General features: G+C 39.9%; 1 protein-coding gene across 1 annotated transcript in view; it reads left to right on the top strand.

Annotated features, from left to right (window-relative positions):
- SNRNP40 (small nuclear ribonucleoprotein U5 subunit 40) overlaps positions 1 to 17,844 on the top strand; it is a gene marked incomplete at both ends in the record, with an annotated part of 28,159 nt that extends 10,315 nt beyond the window's left edge. The window contains 6 exons of the mRNA XM_084242885.1: positions 2,308 to 2,430; positions 7,247 to 7,367; positions 10,227 to 10,309; positions 11,197 to 11,258; positions 16,958 to 17,061; positions 17,795 to 17,844. Coding sequence (XP_084099011.1) covers positions 2,308 to 2,430; positions 7,247 to 7,367; positions 10,227 to 10,309; positions 11,197 to 11,258; positions 16,958 to 17,061; positions 17,795 to 17,844 — 543 coding nt within the window. The remainder of the gene's footprint in view (positions 1 to 2,307; positions 2,431 to 7,246; positions 7,368 to 10,226; positions 10,310 to 11,196; positions 11,259 to 16,957; positions 17,062 to 17,794) is intronic.
- Between the last annotated feature and the right edge of the window lie 345 nt (positions 17,845 to 18,189).

Raw genomic sequence — 18,189 nt, 5'->3', positions numbered from 1 at the left:
TTTAAAAATAATGATTGGGGGCTTCCCCAGTGGCACAGCATTTGAGCACTGGGTTGTGAAGCTGCCCGCAGCCTCTGCAGCGCCAGTTCGTTCCCCGGCTGCTCCCCGGCCACCGGAGGAGGGTCCCGCATGACGTGCAGACCTCTCCTGCCACCCGCTGCTCCCCTCAGCAGTGTACTTCAGTCCTTCTTCCTGCTCTGCTCCCTGCTCTGGCTCTGGTGAATTCTCTTACCCTCCCGTGCTTTTGACTGTACCTAGTGTTTGTATAAATAATAAATAAATCTTTAAAAAAAAAATGATTGGGACTAAAATTCTATTTTTTTTTCTTTTTTTTTATTTATACAAGCACTGGGTACAATCAGAAGCTTGGGAGGGTGAGAGAATTCACCAGAGCCAGAGCGGGGAGCAGAACACACAGACTGACGGAAGAACACTGCTGAGGGGAGCAGCGGGCGTGGCAAGAGGGGTCTGCGCGCCATGTGGGACCCTCGCTGGCGGCTGGGGATTGAGCCAGCGCTGCAGAGGCTGTGGGCAGCTTTGCAGCCCAGCGCTCAACCACTGCGCCACTGGGGAGGCCCTAAAATTCTATTTTTTTAAAAAGATTTTTATTTATGCATACAGGAACTGGGGTACAGGTCAGAGGAATGGGGGGTGAGAACATTCACTGGAGACAAAATGGGGAATAGAACAGGCAGACTAACTGAAACACATTGCTGAGGGGAGCAACGGGTGAGTCAGGAGAGTTCTGCTGTGCCATGTGGGTAGCTCCCTAGCTGGGGGTCGAACTCGTGCTGCGGATGGCTTCATAGGTTGCCTCGTAACCCCTTGTGCCACCAGGGAGGACCCTGGGACTAAAATTCTAGAAGATTTGAATCAAACTTTAAGTAGTTACCATAATTTTTAGGATAAAGACAAAGATTAATTTGATGTGAATAAAAATATCTGTTAAAACGAAGATTGTAGTAAGTCTTGAAAGATAAGAGGGAGCTTCCCTTTCTGGGAGCCACCAAACAGGTAAAAACAAATAGCCTAACTTTTTGAGAATAAGGAGTAAGTTTCATTCTGTTCCATCTGGTAGTAGGAGCACATACTGGGAATATGGATTGTTTTCTTTAAGGCTATTGCTGAGTAGAAGATGGAGTCCATGGTAAATTAAAGTGCTACTGAGCATCTTACTAAGACTACTCAAGTGGTTTTTTTCCTCATTAATCATTTGCCTGGTTGCTGTAAACCTTTTATTTGTTTCTAAAATTCTGGTAAAGCTGAGTCTGCATGTATCTTTTTGTTTTTTTGTTTTTATTTGTTTAGCTAACTCACTGTTTTTGTAGAAAGATTATCTTCTGACATATCTGGCTTTACCATTTTCACAATATAACCTTTTTGTATATATATTTTTTAAAAGATTTATTTATTTATGTATACAAGAGCCGGGGTACAGGCCAGAGATGCAGGGGCAGGGGTGAGAGGAGTCACCAGAGACAGAGTGGGGAGTAGAACAGGAGGATCTACTGAAATACACTGCTGAGGGTAGCAGCGGGCGAGACAGGAGAGGTCTGCTTGCACCATGTGGGTAACTCCCTGGCTGGGGATCGAACTTATGCTGCAGTGGCTGTGGATAGCTTCATAGTGCTGAGACTTAACCCCTTGTGCCACCAGGGAGATCCCATTTTTTGTATATATATTTTTAACCGAAGTTTTAATCCACTGATGAGTTAGGATATAGTTTGTTTTTTTAAGATTTATTTATTTATGCATACAAGAACTTGGGTGTAGACCAGAGGGGCAGGGTGGGGGTGGGATGAGAGGATTCATCAGAGACAGATTGGAGAGCAGAACAGGCCAATCTACTGAAATACACTGCTGAGGGGAGCAGCAAGCAAGAGGGGAGAGGTCTGCTGCACATATGTGACCCAGCTCCCTGGCTGGAGATCAAACTTGTGCTGCAGTGGTGGTGATAGCTTGGTAGCACTGTGTCTTTAACCCCTGCGTCACCAGTGAGGCCCCAGGATATACAGTATGTAAACATTGTCTGATGGCCTGCTATGTGAAGAATGCATGAACTAAGCAAATAGAATATTCCCATTCTAAGGGGCATGTTACTGTTTATTTGAACTTTAACAAAGAAGTCTGCCAGTCTTCAGATACATTGGCAAATTATTGTCACTTATCTTGTTACTAGGTATCTAGACACCTTACTAAACTAGGCTCTGGTAGAGATATGTTCACCACAACAAAGTTCTTGGGCTTAGGGATGTACTGTGCAGTTACTTCTAGAGTGATGTTAAAACACATGTTCCTGTGCTTCAGCTTTGGGACATCCGGAAGAAAGCAGCCATCCAGACATTTCAGAACACTTACCAGGTGTTAGCTGTGACCTTCAACGACACAAGTGATCAGATTATTTCTGGTGGAATAGACAATGATATCAAGGTATGTTCGATGATGTTTGTATTATGTTCCCTTTCACCTTAACTTCATTCAGAGATGAATCTTTTTTGTGGGGTAGTTCTACACTTAATACAAACTAAAAAGAAGATAGTAATTTGGATCTTATTTTTTTCTCCATATCCTCATTGACTTTCTAAATCAAGAGTTGCATTGAAGATCATATAAATACCATCAAGGACCAGGTAGTTTATGTGAAGTGGGAAGCCCCTGTGTGAAAATAGAAAGTAGCATTCCCCACCTCAAGGTTTTGAAATTTTTTATGAGACTGGGGAAAGGAAGTTTTGGGGAGTCTGTAATTAAGAATGAGAAAGTAATAATTTGGAGAAAGAGCCGGTAAACTGTGTGTCGTTATAGTACAGTCCAAACTTATGAGTAATTGACTTGGGTTCTAATTCCAGTTCCACCATTTTCTAGTTTTTTGTGACTTCAAGTAACTTCTTTAATCCTTTGTTTTCTCTTGAGCATCGTGGTGGTAATAATAACAGCAGCAGCTATCTCATAGCATTGTTGTGGGGGCTAGGCGAACCTTATGCATCAAGAACAACTAGCAGAGTTATTGGATATAGCAAGTGCCAGTAAACTTGAAGTGGTTTTGGAGCGCTACACAATTTGTGCCTGTCATACTTACTGAGTTCTTTAAGATTCCAAAGACTTTTTGACCTTAACTTTCTTCTTTGTTGTGATAAGAACTATTCAACTTCTTATTGTCACTATCTGTTGTCATTATCTTTATCCATCTTTCCTTGCCCCCTTTGCTATTACTATGGATGAAATGTTCTTACTTTTGTCTATAGATAATACCTTAAATAGAAGGATTTTAACCTGTTTTCTGCCTTTAGGATCTCATGGCATCAGTTTTTCAGTTTTTGTATTTTCAGTCTCCAGCATCTTCTACTACTTATAAGCATTTCATCATGCTTAGGTCTTTCTAGCAGGGGACTTTACCTTCAATTCTACATCCTCTTATTAATTCCCTGTCAGTCTTTCCCTTCACTGCTAAGTTTGTTGAAAAACCATGATGGTGTTGGTTATCATCATCTTACACTTACATAGTGCTTGCCTTGTATCAGTCCTAGACTTTAGAGTTTTACCATATTCATTCAATTGCAAAACAATCTCATGAAATAAGTGCCGTTGTACAAATGAAGAAACTGAGCCAAAAGAGGCACAACAGTTTAATTCAAGGTTATACAACCTAATAAGTGATGGAACCTCAGTTCAAAACTCAGAATTTGGGTCCAGAGTCATGTTCTTAATACCTATGAGAAATTTCCAGAAGAGTTTTCTATACCTACCATCTTCTATTCCTTATCTCCCTTTCATTCATCAATTCCATATCTCCTAATCATTTAAGAGTCTGACTTCTGCCTTCCTTGTTTCATCGATATTCTTCAGTCTCCAATGATCCTTCTGTTATTAAATCCAGTAGTTCTGTTTAGTTGTTTTTAAACTGGCTGTGTCTTTGACAACATACCCACTGTAACATACTTAACGAGTAATTTGGCTGAGATCACATAATTGAACACTCAGTCAGTGGTAGAGTTAGGACCAGCACTCCAAGGGAGCAATTCATCTTTCTACTCTTATCTTACTGCTTCTAGTCAATCAACATGTTCCTTTTAAGCACTTGGGGCTTACCAGTCTTGAGCACCTGCTTGATAAATCACTACACTGCCTCAGTATGTTAGGGGACACTTCTGAAAGAAAATGGTTTTGTTTGCTTTGCTATTTGTTTGCCTGTTCTAACAAATGGGGGACAAATAGTGAATGGTAGCCCCCTTTTAAAGTCAGAGTTAAGCAAATTCTGTGTGTATTTGTGAAAATACTGTTCTGTAAACCTCATGGAACTTATTAGGGATAGGATTGGAGTTATAGGAAAATGAATAAAAGAAGAAAATGTGCCTCTGCTTGATGGCTGGAAGGTCTGACTGACAATTCTTTGGCATTTCTTATAATCCTGAGCACTAGTCAGAATGGGAATTTAGCTGACAATTTAATGTTTTATTTTAATCTAGTGGCTAAGAGAGTAGACTATATCCTCATTGACTTTCCAGCCCCTTTCCCCCCCCCCCCCACCGCCTCACATCCCTTAATTTACCTATGGTAGAAGGATTTTCCTAAAATGTTCACCTAACTCACTCACTCTACTACTCTGAACCTTTCTGTAACTCCCCAGTGAGGAAGATTAAGTGCAAACCAGGCGTTCAAAACCTTGCATAAGCTAGACTCTGCATACCTACCTCTCAAGCATTGCCTGTTCCCTCTTTGCATGAGTCCCAATAATCCAGCCGTTTTTCATGCCTCTGTTTCCACATACTACTTTTCTTTGTACTCTCTCTCTCTTTTGTCTAAGTAAAAAATACATCTTTCCTCTTCTATACCTTGTTCAAGTTCTTCATTCTCTGTGGAGCTTTCCCTTTCTCACTGTTCTCCCTATTTCACAGGAGAATTAATTCCTCTTAACTCCTGCTCTTTGTACAGGCCCCTCTCATCATTAACCTATTTTCCCTACTAGACTGAAAATTCCATGAGAGCAGGGACTACTTCTTTCTTTCTTTCTTTCTTTTAATATCCAACAGTGCCTGCCTCTTACAGATGCCCAGATGTTCACTGAACAGCTTATCAGGTCACTTGCAAAATGATTTGCTTATATTAGCACCCTGCTCACTCTTTTCTGTGGCAAATCCCTGATAAATTTTGATTCTGCACAATGTGTACACAACTCAAGCACAAAAGTCTGGAAATAGCGCCCAGGTGCTATGAGAGATGGCAAATTGCATTCTCTCCTAGTTGTTGAAGAGCTAAGGATTTCCATATTGCTTTCTGTGAACAACAGCAGCTTGAACAAAAATGTCAGCCATTTCAAGCTTACCTGATTATTGAGGCAGTAGACATCCTGACACAGAAATGATTGTATGTAAAGGATGCTGGGTTCCACACATGAGTGAGTTATTGATGGGGAAAAATGGAGTTGTCTGCCTTACGTATTGCTGTGAAATACAACACCAAATTCATTTCTAGATAAGGAAGTTACCTTCCTTAAAGGCATGCAATTTTTGTTTCCATTTAGAAAAACTACATGACAGTTTTACATATAATTAGGAGAAAATTATGTATACTACCAGTGACCTTAACAAAATTGCTGTTCTTTTTCCATAGGGCATTCCAGACCATTGCTACTGGCTTTAATGTATTTTTCACATTGTTCTAGTCTATATAAATTTTTTAAACTGCTTTATATTTTTCTTTTATAATACCTTTTAATAACTTATATAAACATTTTTACATTTCGTCTTCAGAGTTATTTTTAGGGTTTGCTTAATAATAGCTACCAATTATTGAGAACCTGCTGTGTACTAGGCAAATGCTAAGTGTTTTCTCTTTGTAATCCTCAACAGCCATAAGAAGTACATGTTGTTATTCTCATATAAACACCAGAAACAGACTCAGAGAGGGCTGGTGGCCCAATGACACAATAGCTGATAACTCTTAAGTGGCAAAGACTGATTCAGTCTCCCCTAAGTCCCTGGTCTTTCCATTCTACTATATTGTTTCCTGCATGTGAACTCATAGTGTTCCAATATGCTGTTGAGCCATAACTAGATACACTATTTGACATTAGGTTATTTTCAGCTGAATTGTTTCTCTGACTTGTCTTACCCAGGCAATAGTGAATCAGCAATTAATTTGTTCTAAGTATGCTTTTCCATGGTGTGTGTATGTTTTTTTTTTTTTTAAAGATTTATTTATTTATTTGCAGAAGCACTGGGTACAGTCAAAAGTGTGGGAGGGTGAAAGAATTCACCAGAGCCAGAGCAGGGAACAGAACAGGCAGACTTGACGAAATATACTGCTGAGGGGAGCAGCAGGTGCAGGCAGGAGAGGTCTGCGTGCCATGTGGGACCCTCGCCGGTGGCCGGGGATCGAACCGGTGCTGCAGCAGCTGCAGGCAGCTTCGCAGCCCAGTGCTCAACCTCTGCGCCACCAGGGGAGGCCCATGTGTATATGTATTATGAGAGTAAATGAAAAATTTTTAAGCAGCTATATTTTTGCATATTACTTGTTAGGTACTACATTTTACATGCAATTCATAATGCCTTTTTCAGATGATGTTTACTTGTTTTTATATAGTTATAATAATTTTTAAGACTCATACTGAAAGCATTTTAGATGCCCCTTCGTTTTTAAACTCCTAATTTTGTTTGATATGAAAATCACCTTTTTTTTTTTTAAGAGTTATTTATTTATGCATACAAGAGCTGGGGTACAGGCCAGAGATGCATGGGGTGAGAGGATTCACCAGAGACAGAGTGGGGAACAGAACAGTCAGACTGACTGAAATACAGTGCTGAGGGGAGCAGCAGGTGAGACAGGCGAGATCTGCTTCGCCATGTGGGTTGCTCTCTGGCCAGCCGGGGATCGAACTCGTGCTGCAGAGGCTGTGGATTGCTTCATAGTGCGGTGCTTAACCCCTTGCGCCACCGGAGAGGCCCCTGAAAGTCACCTTTAAAAATTCTCATTTTTTGTTGAATTTTACCCTAATATTTGGCATTCACTAGTTTATATATTCATCTAGTCAAAATAACTGACTCCCTTTTTTGAAAAACAATTTTTTCTTCAACAGAAATCCTATATTTTGTGGTAAAATAATAATTGACTCAGAGCCAGATTAAGAAGGAATACCAATTTCTCTAAGCAGTTGACTCTTTAGTATTTCTTTACCATTTTCAATTTGATTTCTGAAAACATGTTTTTCTGGAATTTTTGTTGTTGTTGTTTTTATTTGTTTCTTTTCCAGGTCTGGGATCTGCGCCAAAACAAGCTAACGTACACCATGAGAGGCCATGCAGATTCAGTGACTGGCCTAAGTTTAAGTTCTGAAGGCTCTTACCTCTTGTCCAATGCAATGGATAATACAGGTGACTTTGGAAAGGAAAACTCTACCTGTGCCCAGTTAGTATGGATCCTAGAGAAAGTGGTCTTTCAGTGCTAGAGATATGTACTAGGACCCAAGGAGAAAGAGTCATGAATGGCTTGCGGCTTTCTATCCAGGGCACTTAATAGAACACATTATAGAGAAAGTTTCAGAGGAGTTGGTCAAGAAGCCAGGATTTCTAGCTCCAGATCTGCCATTTAATCTCTGAGCAACTTTGCGTACATTTGTCCTCTCTCGGCATTATAAAATAAGAGGACTGAACTTAAATTTTAAGGCTCATTTCAGCTCTGGTGTGTTATGCATCCAAACAGGATACAAGAAACTCTTAGTATTGCATTTATTGAGAAAAGTGAGATTTTAAAGATCCATCGAAGGCGTTCTCAAGTTTTTTCAGAGAGCACCAGTTTGCGTGCTCAGTAGACCTGTTGATAGTTCACTGCCGCGGACCAGCACAGCGATGGACGATGAGGCCGTCTCAGGGTTGAGAGATTGCGCAGGGTGGTCAGGGATTCGATGAATAAATGACACACAGACACACTTCAAGAGAGTGAAAATCTGAGTGTGTCTTTATTAAGCTAGTGGTCAGTATATATATGTTTTTCTAAAAGCATAGGAACAGTGAACATCAAAGAGATCAGTTTGCTCATAGACTTAGCTTAATTGACAGGGCAGTGATTTATGTCCGAAGTTACATCTGGACCTAGCCTCATTCCTAATTGGACAGGCTATAAATTCTTTCTACTGTTTTATATAATTATTTTCTAGTTGCACTAACTATCATTTTTACTCATAATTAATTGTCATGGGTGAATTTATTTTATAATGCAGTTAATATCAAAGGTACTAAAGTTAAGCACATAATAGAAAGATTATTAAACCAACAATTCTATTATAACACAGTGTTTAGTAATGTTTCATTTGCATTAGCCTAATTATTAAATTATGTATGTTTTTTAATTAGCAATCAATGACCAGAAAAAGGAAAGATTTTAGAAAGACAGTTGTAGCAGAATAAAGTTTGTGGGCCTTGAGAAAGCGAGATAAGGTTCCAGGTGGTCAGCATTTCTTTTAATCATCTTTGTGGCAGCTTCTGGTGGTCGTTATCTCTTGGCAGGCATTCGGCTTCTCTGCATCTTAGGGAGTTTGCTGTTCTCCCCCTGCGCGCATGGTTCCTTGCCCACGCCGGACCTCAGGGACCATGGCAACAGCCATTAGCCCTGAGGGTCACTGCAGGGGGGGGTGCAGCAGTTCACTTGTGCTCTTTCTGCCAGTAGATCTTCCTTCCCCGCTCCAAACATTGGTGTGACAGGAGGTTCTCATTAAACCATCTCAACATTTTGGATTTATCCGAAAACATTCTTTGTTTTGGAGTTTTTGAATGGGAGGATGGGTTTGCTATAGGAAAAAAGAAAGATGACTTGTTGGATTATATGCTTAAATATTGGGGGAATTTGGAAATGCCTCTCAGGTGTACAAGTTCATAGACTTGTCCAGAACTAAAATGTTTTCATTAATATTTTGTAAATAAAACAGTGGGTACTCAAAAACTATTTGTTGAATGAAATAAGCACTCTTAGCAGAATGCTCTATTCTTAACTCAGTGGCCAACTTTCATGCATAGTTTCTCCCTTTTACACCTAACTTCAAAGGTTAATGTTAACTTTTTCACACTAAAATAAATGACACCAAGTGACTCAGTTCTCTTATAGATATAGCTTTATGAGTTAACAGTGCCTGTATTGGCTGCTTATTGTGAGTGTTTATACCCATGTTATGATTTCAGTAGATTTACCACTAATTCTAGCATTGTTCACAGTAAGGAAAGATGAGAGTCCCTAGGTGATTATTAAGAATTCTTGTTATGACTACATAATAAAGTTGCAAATTCTTAATTTTTGTTTATTGCCTCCAATCTTTTAGGGCTGTTTCTTGTATATCATCTTATTTAATCCTTAAAGTGCACTTATTTTAAAAAAAAAAAAAAAGCAAGTGGTAGTCTCATTTTACAGAGGAGATCAAGACACAAAAAACCTCACTGGGCCTCCCAGGTGGCGCAGCGGTTGAGCGCTGGGTTGCGAAGCTGCCCGCGGCCTCTGCGGCGCCGGTTCGATCCCCGGCTGCTCCCCGGCCACCAGAGGAGGGTCCCACATGGCGCGCAGACCTCTCCTGCCGCCCGCTGCTCCCCTCAGCAGTGTACTTCGGTCCTTCTGCCTGCTCTGCTCCCCGCTCTGGCTCTGGTGAATTCTCTCACCCTCCCGGCTTCTGACTGTACCCAGTGCATGTATAAACCAAACAAACAAACAAACAAATAGATAAATAAAATAAGACATGCCTCTAGAAAATTAAAAAAAAAAAAAAAAAAAAAAAAGTTAAAAAAAAAAAAAAAAAAAAAAAACCTCACTATCCAGCATCACCCAGATGTCAGCACTGCAAAACTGGAATTGAAATCAAAGTTCACTTTTTGTGGTTCTTGGCAGTTCTCATTTACTATATTTCACTTTGTTCAGGTTTAGATTGTTAAGTGCCCCATCAGTAAAATTAGAAAAGGTCAGTCCTAAGTTTGATTTTATAGTTTCATTGTTATAGTAGTTAAATTGTTGTATGAAACTTTGCTACATTGAATTGGCAGGCAAATCATTTGCAAAATGTTTTGTTGACATTAGTGTCACACCCAACTAACTTTCTGTTGCAAATCCTCACCAGTGTGACATTTCTCTTACCTACCCCCTCACCTCTCCTGAGTTCTTAGTCCCTGTTAATGGAACTTGAATGCATGTCATTCCCAGTAGAGAAAAGATCCTATGGCTACTAGCTGTTTTGGTTTGTTTGTTTGAATTCACAGTTCGAGTCTGGGATGTCAGGCCATTTGCTCCTAAAGAGAGATGTGTGAAGATATTTCAAGGAAATGTGCACAACTTTGAAAAGGTGAGTTCTGTATGTATAGGAATTTTACTGTCCTTTTGTTTCAACAAAAAAAAAAAAATTTAAGGTGATGCGTAAGGATAGAGAGCAGTAGCTCTACTAAGAAGGGACTTTATTCTGTTAGCACTGTTCTTTATTTCAACTGTTTTTGCCCGAAAGAGAAGCACAGGGAAGGCAAGAACACAGATAGTAGTGGGGCCAACCCACAAATATAGAACTTCTGATTATAATGTCTACCCCCAATAAGACACTTCTGTTCTTTAAATTCTTTGGGAACTTTGGCCCTCTTCACTCCTTATTTGTTATGAGACCTCGGCTCCCGTGATTATTACCTGGATGGCTATCAACCATTAGAACCCTGAGAACATAATCATTCCCCTCAGTAAACACTGTAGACCAGGTTCTGAAAGAGGATTTTTTCCTAAATCCCAAATTCCAGGTCTGCTTTTGAAAGCAGTGTATGACATAATCACCATAGGTCATTTAATAAAGATTAATGTCTTTCTTTTGAGAGCTCATCTTGAGATTCAGTTTTATTTTATGAATCAAAATCTTTGTATTTTTATTTTCCTTCAAGAGAAACAAAAATTTTTAATGGACATCAAGATAAATGGGATAAATTCTCTGTAGACAGAATGAAATTTTATTGCCAGGTTCACTTTAATGTAAATTAAGCATTTTCTGCAGTCAGTTTTTATATGGTATGCAATAACAAAGTATCTGCATTGGGCCACAGAAATTAATTGCTGCTCATTGATTATTTGATCTTCTGGGGAGTATAATGAAAATGCTTAAAAGAAATTTAAGGTTTTTAGTGATTCTATAGTTTAGCAAAGAGGAGTTTGGAACATTATTATATTCATTGGATTCCTGCTTATTCATCACTATAGAATCTTCTGAGATGTTCTTGGTCACCTGATGGAAGCAAGATAGCAGCTGGCTCAGCTGACAGGTAAGGATTTCTATTCACGAGGTAAAGAATGATGTTGCTGTGCAGGTATCCTCTCATGTTTAATACATGAAGTGTGGATGTTGAGCTGGAACGGACAGAGTTATAGCTGTACTCAGAGATGAAGTCATGTGTACTGTGAAGGGTTTTAAGATCATAACGGACAAAATCATCATTACTGCCTTTGGATACATTTTAAACATAGAGGGTAAGCAGTTTTTTGTTTTTTTTTTTTTTTTTTTTTTTTTATTCTGTTGAATTCTCTTTGCTAGCAAAATAAAATTCAGACTAGCAATCTGGTTCCAGTTTCCCTCGAGGAAATGTGCAGAACTTTGAAAAGATGATTTCTGTGCATAGGAATTTTACTGTCCATTTGGTTCACCCAAAAAAAATATTTAAGAGGATTATAAATGATTCTCCTAATGTGAGTCAGTTCCTTCAACTGCCCCATCCTTGCCGTGTTCTTCATTCACTGGAAGTTTTCCCAGGTCTTACCTGCCTTCTGCATCCTCACCTCCAGGTTCTCTCTCATATCCTACTTTCTCTGTTATCCAAACTCCTATATCTTCCTTGTAAGCACCTCTGTGTTAGGTCTATTAACTTTCCCTGGCCCTCATCCTCCTCTATTGTTCTTTGCTCTGCATTGTAGTCACACTTTTGCATCTCACCTCTATTAGCATTTATTGCATCTTGTGGTCAGACATAGAGTGGCATCCCCACTAAATTATTTGCTCCTAGAGGCCAGGGAATGAGACTTAGTCATCTCTGAATTTAGTGAAGTGCCTTACGTGAACTTTACATGAATGAATTTCTATGTCAAGGATGGTAGTGAGATTTTACCCAACATGTCACCTCAGTTGTTGGTAATGGCTGCCTTTGCTGAGGAGTTGGTTCTGGGTTCAATGAGAAAGATGCTATGATTTCTATATAGATGGCGGGAGTTGGGGGTGGCAGCATGTAGTGTAGGTATTGCCTAACCCTGAGCTCAATTAAGAGATTAAGGCATTCTTAAATCTCAATTTAAACTGACTCAGGTGCTACTGATGAATTAGAAACAAAAGGAAGAATTCTTCTGTCCAATGCTATTGTGTTCGGTATGTTTAGAATATCCAGGTGCCAAGGCTGGCGATGAGAGGTGTTAAAGAATGATGAGACCCTCTGATAGCAAACTCTAGGTTTTGCTCCCGCTGGGAAATGGCTTATCCCTTTTCAGTGTAAACCCATCTTTCTCCCCTTTCAGAAATGTTCGTGTTTCGGGCCTCCCCAGTGGCACAGAGGGTTGAGTGCAGCGCTGTGAGGCTGTCCGCAGCCTCTGCAGCGCGAGTTTGATTCCCAGCCAGGCCAAGGAGATTCCCACATGGTGCAGCAGACCTCTCCTGTCTCTCCCACTGCGCCCCTCAGCAGTGCTTTCGGTCTGTCTGCCTGTTCTGCTCCCCATTCTGTCTCTGGTGAATCCTCACACCCTCCCACACCTCTGGCCTGTACCCCAGCTCTTGTATAAATAAAAAACAAAACTTAAAAAAGTTCCTGTTTCCATACTGATACAGGTGTTATCCTATAAACTTGAAATCTTCCCTGGACTACCTTGGGCTTTCATCATGTTGTAGGATTTTCTCCTAGTGGGGCCCTAGCTCAGCCAAAGAAAAGTATCGTTTTGATTTGTCCTACACCTTCCCATTTATGAACAATGCTGAATATACCTGAAGATTCCAGAGTGACTTCTTCCCTCCCCACTGCCCCCCCCCCTTTTTTTTCCCTGGCAAGTTTGATGCCTGGCAAGATGAACAAGTAATCGGGTCTTTCCTGGGGCTTTGCCCAGGTGAAACAGGGCACATTGATGGTTTGCGTCCTGGTGGTTTAGAGAACTACCTTGAGAGGGAATCTAAGGGATACTCAGTTGTCAGATTACTGAAGACCTTAAAGGACAGAGTAAGATCCATTTTAAGTATCTTTATAGCTTTCGGCCCAGATACTGTATCCTTTCACTGTGATTGTTTAAATGATATTTTGCCTGAGCCTACCTTCTAAACAGTTTATTTCTGACTTGGACCCTCCCTCAGTTTCACTGTCCCCTCTTTCCTCTTTGCCTTCCCACTGTTCCTTTAACCTTACATATGGTAGCATGGCTATGGTCTAGGGAAATGTACATGTCTGTCTGCTGGGGGTTGGCCAGGTTTCACAGGTGTAAGGGGCAGAACAGGCCACAGTGCAGGTTTTCTGATCCAGCAGACTGGGTAAAGGAGGAGTCAGAGTCTTCAGTGGCTTTTGCAGGTCTTTTATTGGGGTTTACCAGGTACACAGCAGGCAGGGGCACTGGGGGGCCAGTAGGCTGGCATGCATCCCAGCCCCCAGCAGGTCTTCACTGTGGGCTCTCCGGCCTTCTCTCGGCTTCTGTTTCAGCTTCTGCTGGCATCCCTGTGACGCCGCCCTTAAAAGCCCAGTCGAATCCCTTCTACCTATGCCCACACCCTATTCCAGGTGCCCGCCATCAGGCATGCATTCAGGACCACAAGGATCCATCATCTATCCTGATGGCGGGAGGGCAGAAAAGCCTGACATTTTTCCTTAACCCTACAACAGGCCACCTTATCAATTATCCCCAAATCAACAAGCAGCTCTGTTACATAAGGAATCTGGTTTCTGCTGTATGTTGCCATGCCAAAGTAAGGAGAGAACAAGGAACCCCTCTAAATTAATTGGCGGCTATGGAGAGTGAGGCCTTGAAGTAAAACCCTCAAGAGATCAAGGGTTCTGCTCACTTTTATGTGCCTGCAAAATGTTTCCTTCCTTCTTAGGAAACCGCTTTCAGCTTGGCCTGGATTTGGCAAAATTTCCCCTCCACCTACTTCCTCATGTTCAAACTTGAAGCCCTTCAACAACTCTATCAAGGGCTAGGGGAAGACTGGTCAGTCTCTCTGCTGTGAGTGACTTAGTCATCCTATTAACTTCATGAGATTCTGTTTTGATAACAGATGTATTTGTTATAGCAATAGCTATTACTGATTCTGTGTGCCAGGCACTCTGCATATGTATCTCATTATTTCTATCAACCAGGCTGTGAGATCAATATTGTCTCTGTTATAACTAAGGAAAGAGAAGCTCAAAGAAGTAGTAATTGCCTACAGTTACTCAGCCATTAAATAGCTGCATTGAGTCTTAAACCTATACTGACTAGAACTCATACACTTTTTCACTATGCCACGTCACACTGAGCTGGATGGATGAGGACAGCTATTTGTGCATGGTATGAAAGAAGAAAATAGAGGGAGCATAAACATCAAAGCAAAGAGGACTATAGACCAATAGGGCTCCTGCTTCTCTTTCACCTTACTTGGACCCTAGCTTTTGAGAGCTAACCATTGGGATTAAGAAACTCTTGTTATTTGTATTTTACACTAGAAGTGTAATGTCACATCAGAACTTAGCAGTTAAAATCATGTGTTTGTGTATAACCTTTAGGTGTTGACAACAAAACAAATATGTAAATAATTTGTATGACCTGCTTAAAAACCACCAGCTCTTTAAATTTACCAACAGATTATATTTGCATGATCATATGAAGATTTTTTTTGTTTTACCCTTCAGTTTAAAATGACCCCAGCTAGTTTGAGAGTCAAAGAAGCTTCTGGGTTTTTTGAAAAGATAGTGGGGTAGGTAAGGGTTTGACAGTGATAAGAGAAAAGAGAATAATGGAGTATATTAATTCAATTACTGACGGACAGTGACACCTTGGAACAGTCACTGTACTTTAGTTTTCTTATCTATAAAATAAATTTAGACTAGGTGGTTTATGCTGCTCCCGTCTCTATTCTTTCTGTCCATGAATTTAGTTCAAGATTTGAATTAAGCGTTTATTTGGGTTATGTTTATATAAAAAATTTCCTGTCTCTTCAGGGCAATCTGTAAGCTAGGCTCTCAGCCTACCATGAATTGGGTTAACTTTAAGACATTCTTGCATTAATAACAGATTAATTACAGACTTACACTATCAGATGCTCTTTGAAGAGTTATGTGTGGAGTCCATAGGAAAAACCATTTGTCTTCTACATGTTTTTTTCTATTTCAGAAACTTGTGTTTAAAAATACTAGTTATTCCTACTTCTCCACCCAGTTGCTCAAGGGCAAGGTCCATGCCTTATTAAAATCTGTACTCCTACTTTCTAAAAACCAGAGCATAATTCAAAAAATATCGAATGAAGCTAGAGCAATTCGACAAGAAAAGGAGATAAAAGATAACCAGATTGCAAAGGAAGAAGTAAAACTATCACTATTTGTAGATAACCTGACAATTCACATAGAAAATCCCAAAGACAACAGCAAAATTATTATATATTTATATATTATATAAATAAATTCAGTTAAGTGGTAGGCTACAGAGTTAATGTGTAAAAATCTGTTGTATTTCTATATACAAGTAGCAGAGAAGTTGGGAAAACAAGCCCATTTACAATCACATCAAAAAGAATTAAATACCTAAGGGCCTCCCCGGTGGCGCAGTGGTTGAGAGCCGGGTTGTGAAGCTGCCCTGCAGCCTCTGCAGCACCGGTTCGATCCCCGGCCGCCGGGCAAGGGTCCCACATGGTGCGCAGACCTCTCCTGCACCCACTGCTCCCCTCAGCAATGTACTTCCGTCCTTCTGCCTGTTCTGCTCCCCGCTCTGGCTCTGGTGAATTCTCACACCCTCTCGCGCTTCTGACTGTACCAGTGCTTGTATAAATAAATATTTTAAAAAAAAGAATTAAATACCTAAGAATGGATTTAACTAAGGAGGTGAAAGACTTGTACAGTGGAACTATTAAGACCTTGTTAAAAACAATAGAAGATACCAAAAAAATGAAAAGATTATCCATGTTTATGGAATGGAAGATACTGTTAAAATGGCCAACTATTAAAGTCCCAACACTTTTCACAGAAATAGAACAAAAAAAATCAATAAATTTATTTGGGAACTACAAAAAACCCCTAGTAGCCAAAACAGTCCTAAGGGGAAAAATTAAATGGAGGTATCATGTTCCCCAGCTTCAAATATACTTCAAAGTGATAGTAATCAAAATATCATGTTGAAATAAAAACAAACAGACAAATGGAAAAGAATTAAGAGTCCAGAAATAAGCCCACTAACATTTATTAAAAAGGAATCAAGAACATAAAATGGAGCAAGGAGTGGTGTGGGGTAAGTTGAACAACTGCATGCAAACAGATGAAACCAGAGCACTATCTAACATCATACAAAAATTAATTCAAAAATCTGACAAGGAGTTAAGGTGAACAAAACCTACCATTTGCAACAAATTGGAACCTAGAGGGATATAAGCCAGAGAGACAAAATGTTTTCACTCACGTGGAAAATAAAGAATAAAACTAATGAACAAACAAAACAAAAACTCTTAGACTGTAAGAACAAAATAGAGGTTACCTGAAGGGAAGGGGGAAACAGGTGGCTAAATAAGGTAAAAGGGTCCATTGTGGAATGAAGATGGAAATTAGACTTTTGGTGGTGAACATAATACAATATATATAAAAGTTGATTATAATGCTGTAGGTCTGAAACTATAAGTTTATAAACCTGTTACTTCAATTAAAGAAAATGTGTATGGGGTGAATGAATAAGCTGTTGCATTCATTACCCTTAATAAAACCCTACTTCTGCCCTACACCCTGCTCTGGTTGACCCTTACCTTGCTCTCATTGTAACTTCGCAGGTTTGTATATGTGTGGGATACCACAAGCAGGCGGATTTTGTATAAGCTGCCTGGCCATGCTGGTTCCATCAATGAAGTGGCTTTCCATCCTGATGAGCCCATCAGTAAGTCTGTCCTCACTGGGGGGAAAGGAAAACTAGAAACCTGCAAAGGGGCCCTCAAAATACAGAAACAAATGGATATCTGTTTTATGTGAATTTCCATTCAAACATGGAAACACAAGTATCTATGGATATCAATGACACTGGCCATTTTTCTAAGTGGTGAGGGTAAGAGCAACATTCCATCTTAATCTCAAATGGAAGTTGGTTAATCTGTTTCTAGTTCTTTTGCGTTTTCTTGTTTTAAGTCTGTGTCTGTGACATATTTGGATAAAAAGATTGTTTCTTAACATATATATAAATTGTACTTGCATATTATTGACTAGCCTAAATAAATAATGGCACTTGAGTTTAAAGAGAAATAGAACTTTCTGCAGAGCTAATAAGTATTATAGGCAGAAGCACATTTACTCATTTGACTGGCACAGACATTGATTCTTCTTTTCTGGAGTGATGGAGAAGGTCTTTTTCTTAGGGTTTGATCAACATGGGTAAGACATCAGGATTTAGAACCTGATTGATGTATTTCCCATAGCTGAGTCCATATTCACGGTCAATCCAGAGGCTGTGAAGAGTCTGGCTGTAGTTTCCTGTGAATGGTTTAAGAGGAGGAGATTGGAGCTAAATCCAATTGCTCTTTTATATCAAATTGACTCTTGACAGAAGAACCCTTGAGCACTAAGTCTCCTTGAGCCTTCATAATTTCCAGTTATCTTCTCTGTTCTTTTCACCTCAGTTCTCTCAGCATCCAGTGACAAGAGACTATATATGGGGGAGATTCAGTGACGATATGGAAGACTGCAAGACTTCTTGACCTTGAGACCTCAGACTATATAAGTGGCATCAAATGGTGGTGCCCAGGCCAACATCCTCCCTTCAAACGAAGATCATTACTAGAAAGAAACAGGAGGAGGTGGCCATATTCCAACAAACACATGTATCCCATTTCACCAGGATGATTAAGGCACGCTTCAGTGGCCTCTAAAAACCATCTGCCAGATTCAGGGACTTGTTTGGTTTTGTTTTTTGTTTTATTTTTGTTTTTTTTAATACGTTTTCTTCAATGGGATAGACATTATAGTTTCCTGTTTTCTTTCTAATCCAGGCTGAAGGCAGGGAATGTAACTGAAA

Source organism: Talpa europaea, assembly GCF_964194135.1.
Source record: "Talpa europaea genome assembly, chromosome: 9".
NCBI classification, from domain to species: Eukaryota; Metazoa; Chordata; class Mammalia; order Eulipotyphla; family Talpidae; genus Talpa; species Talpa europaea.
Note: the sequence above shows the minus strand (reverse complement) of the source record. Positions and strands in the feature narration are given on the sequence as shown.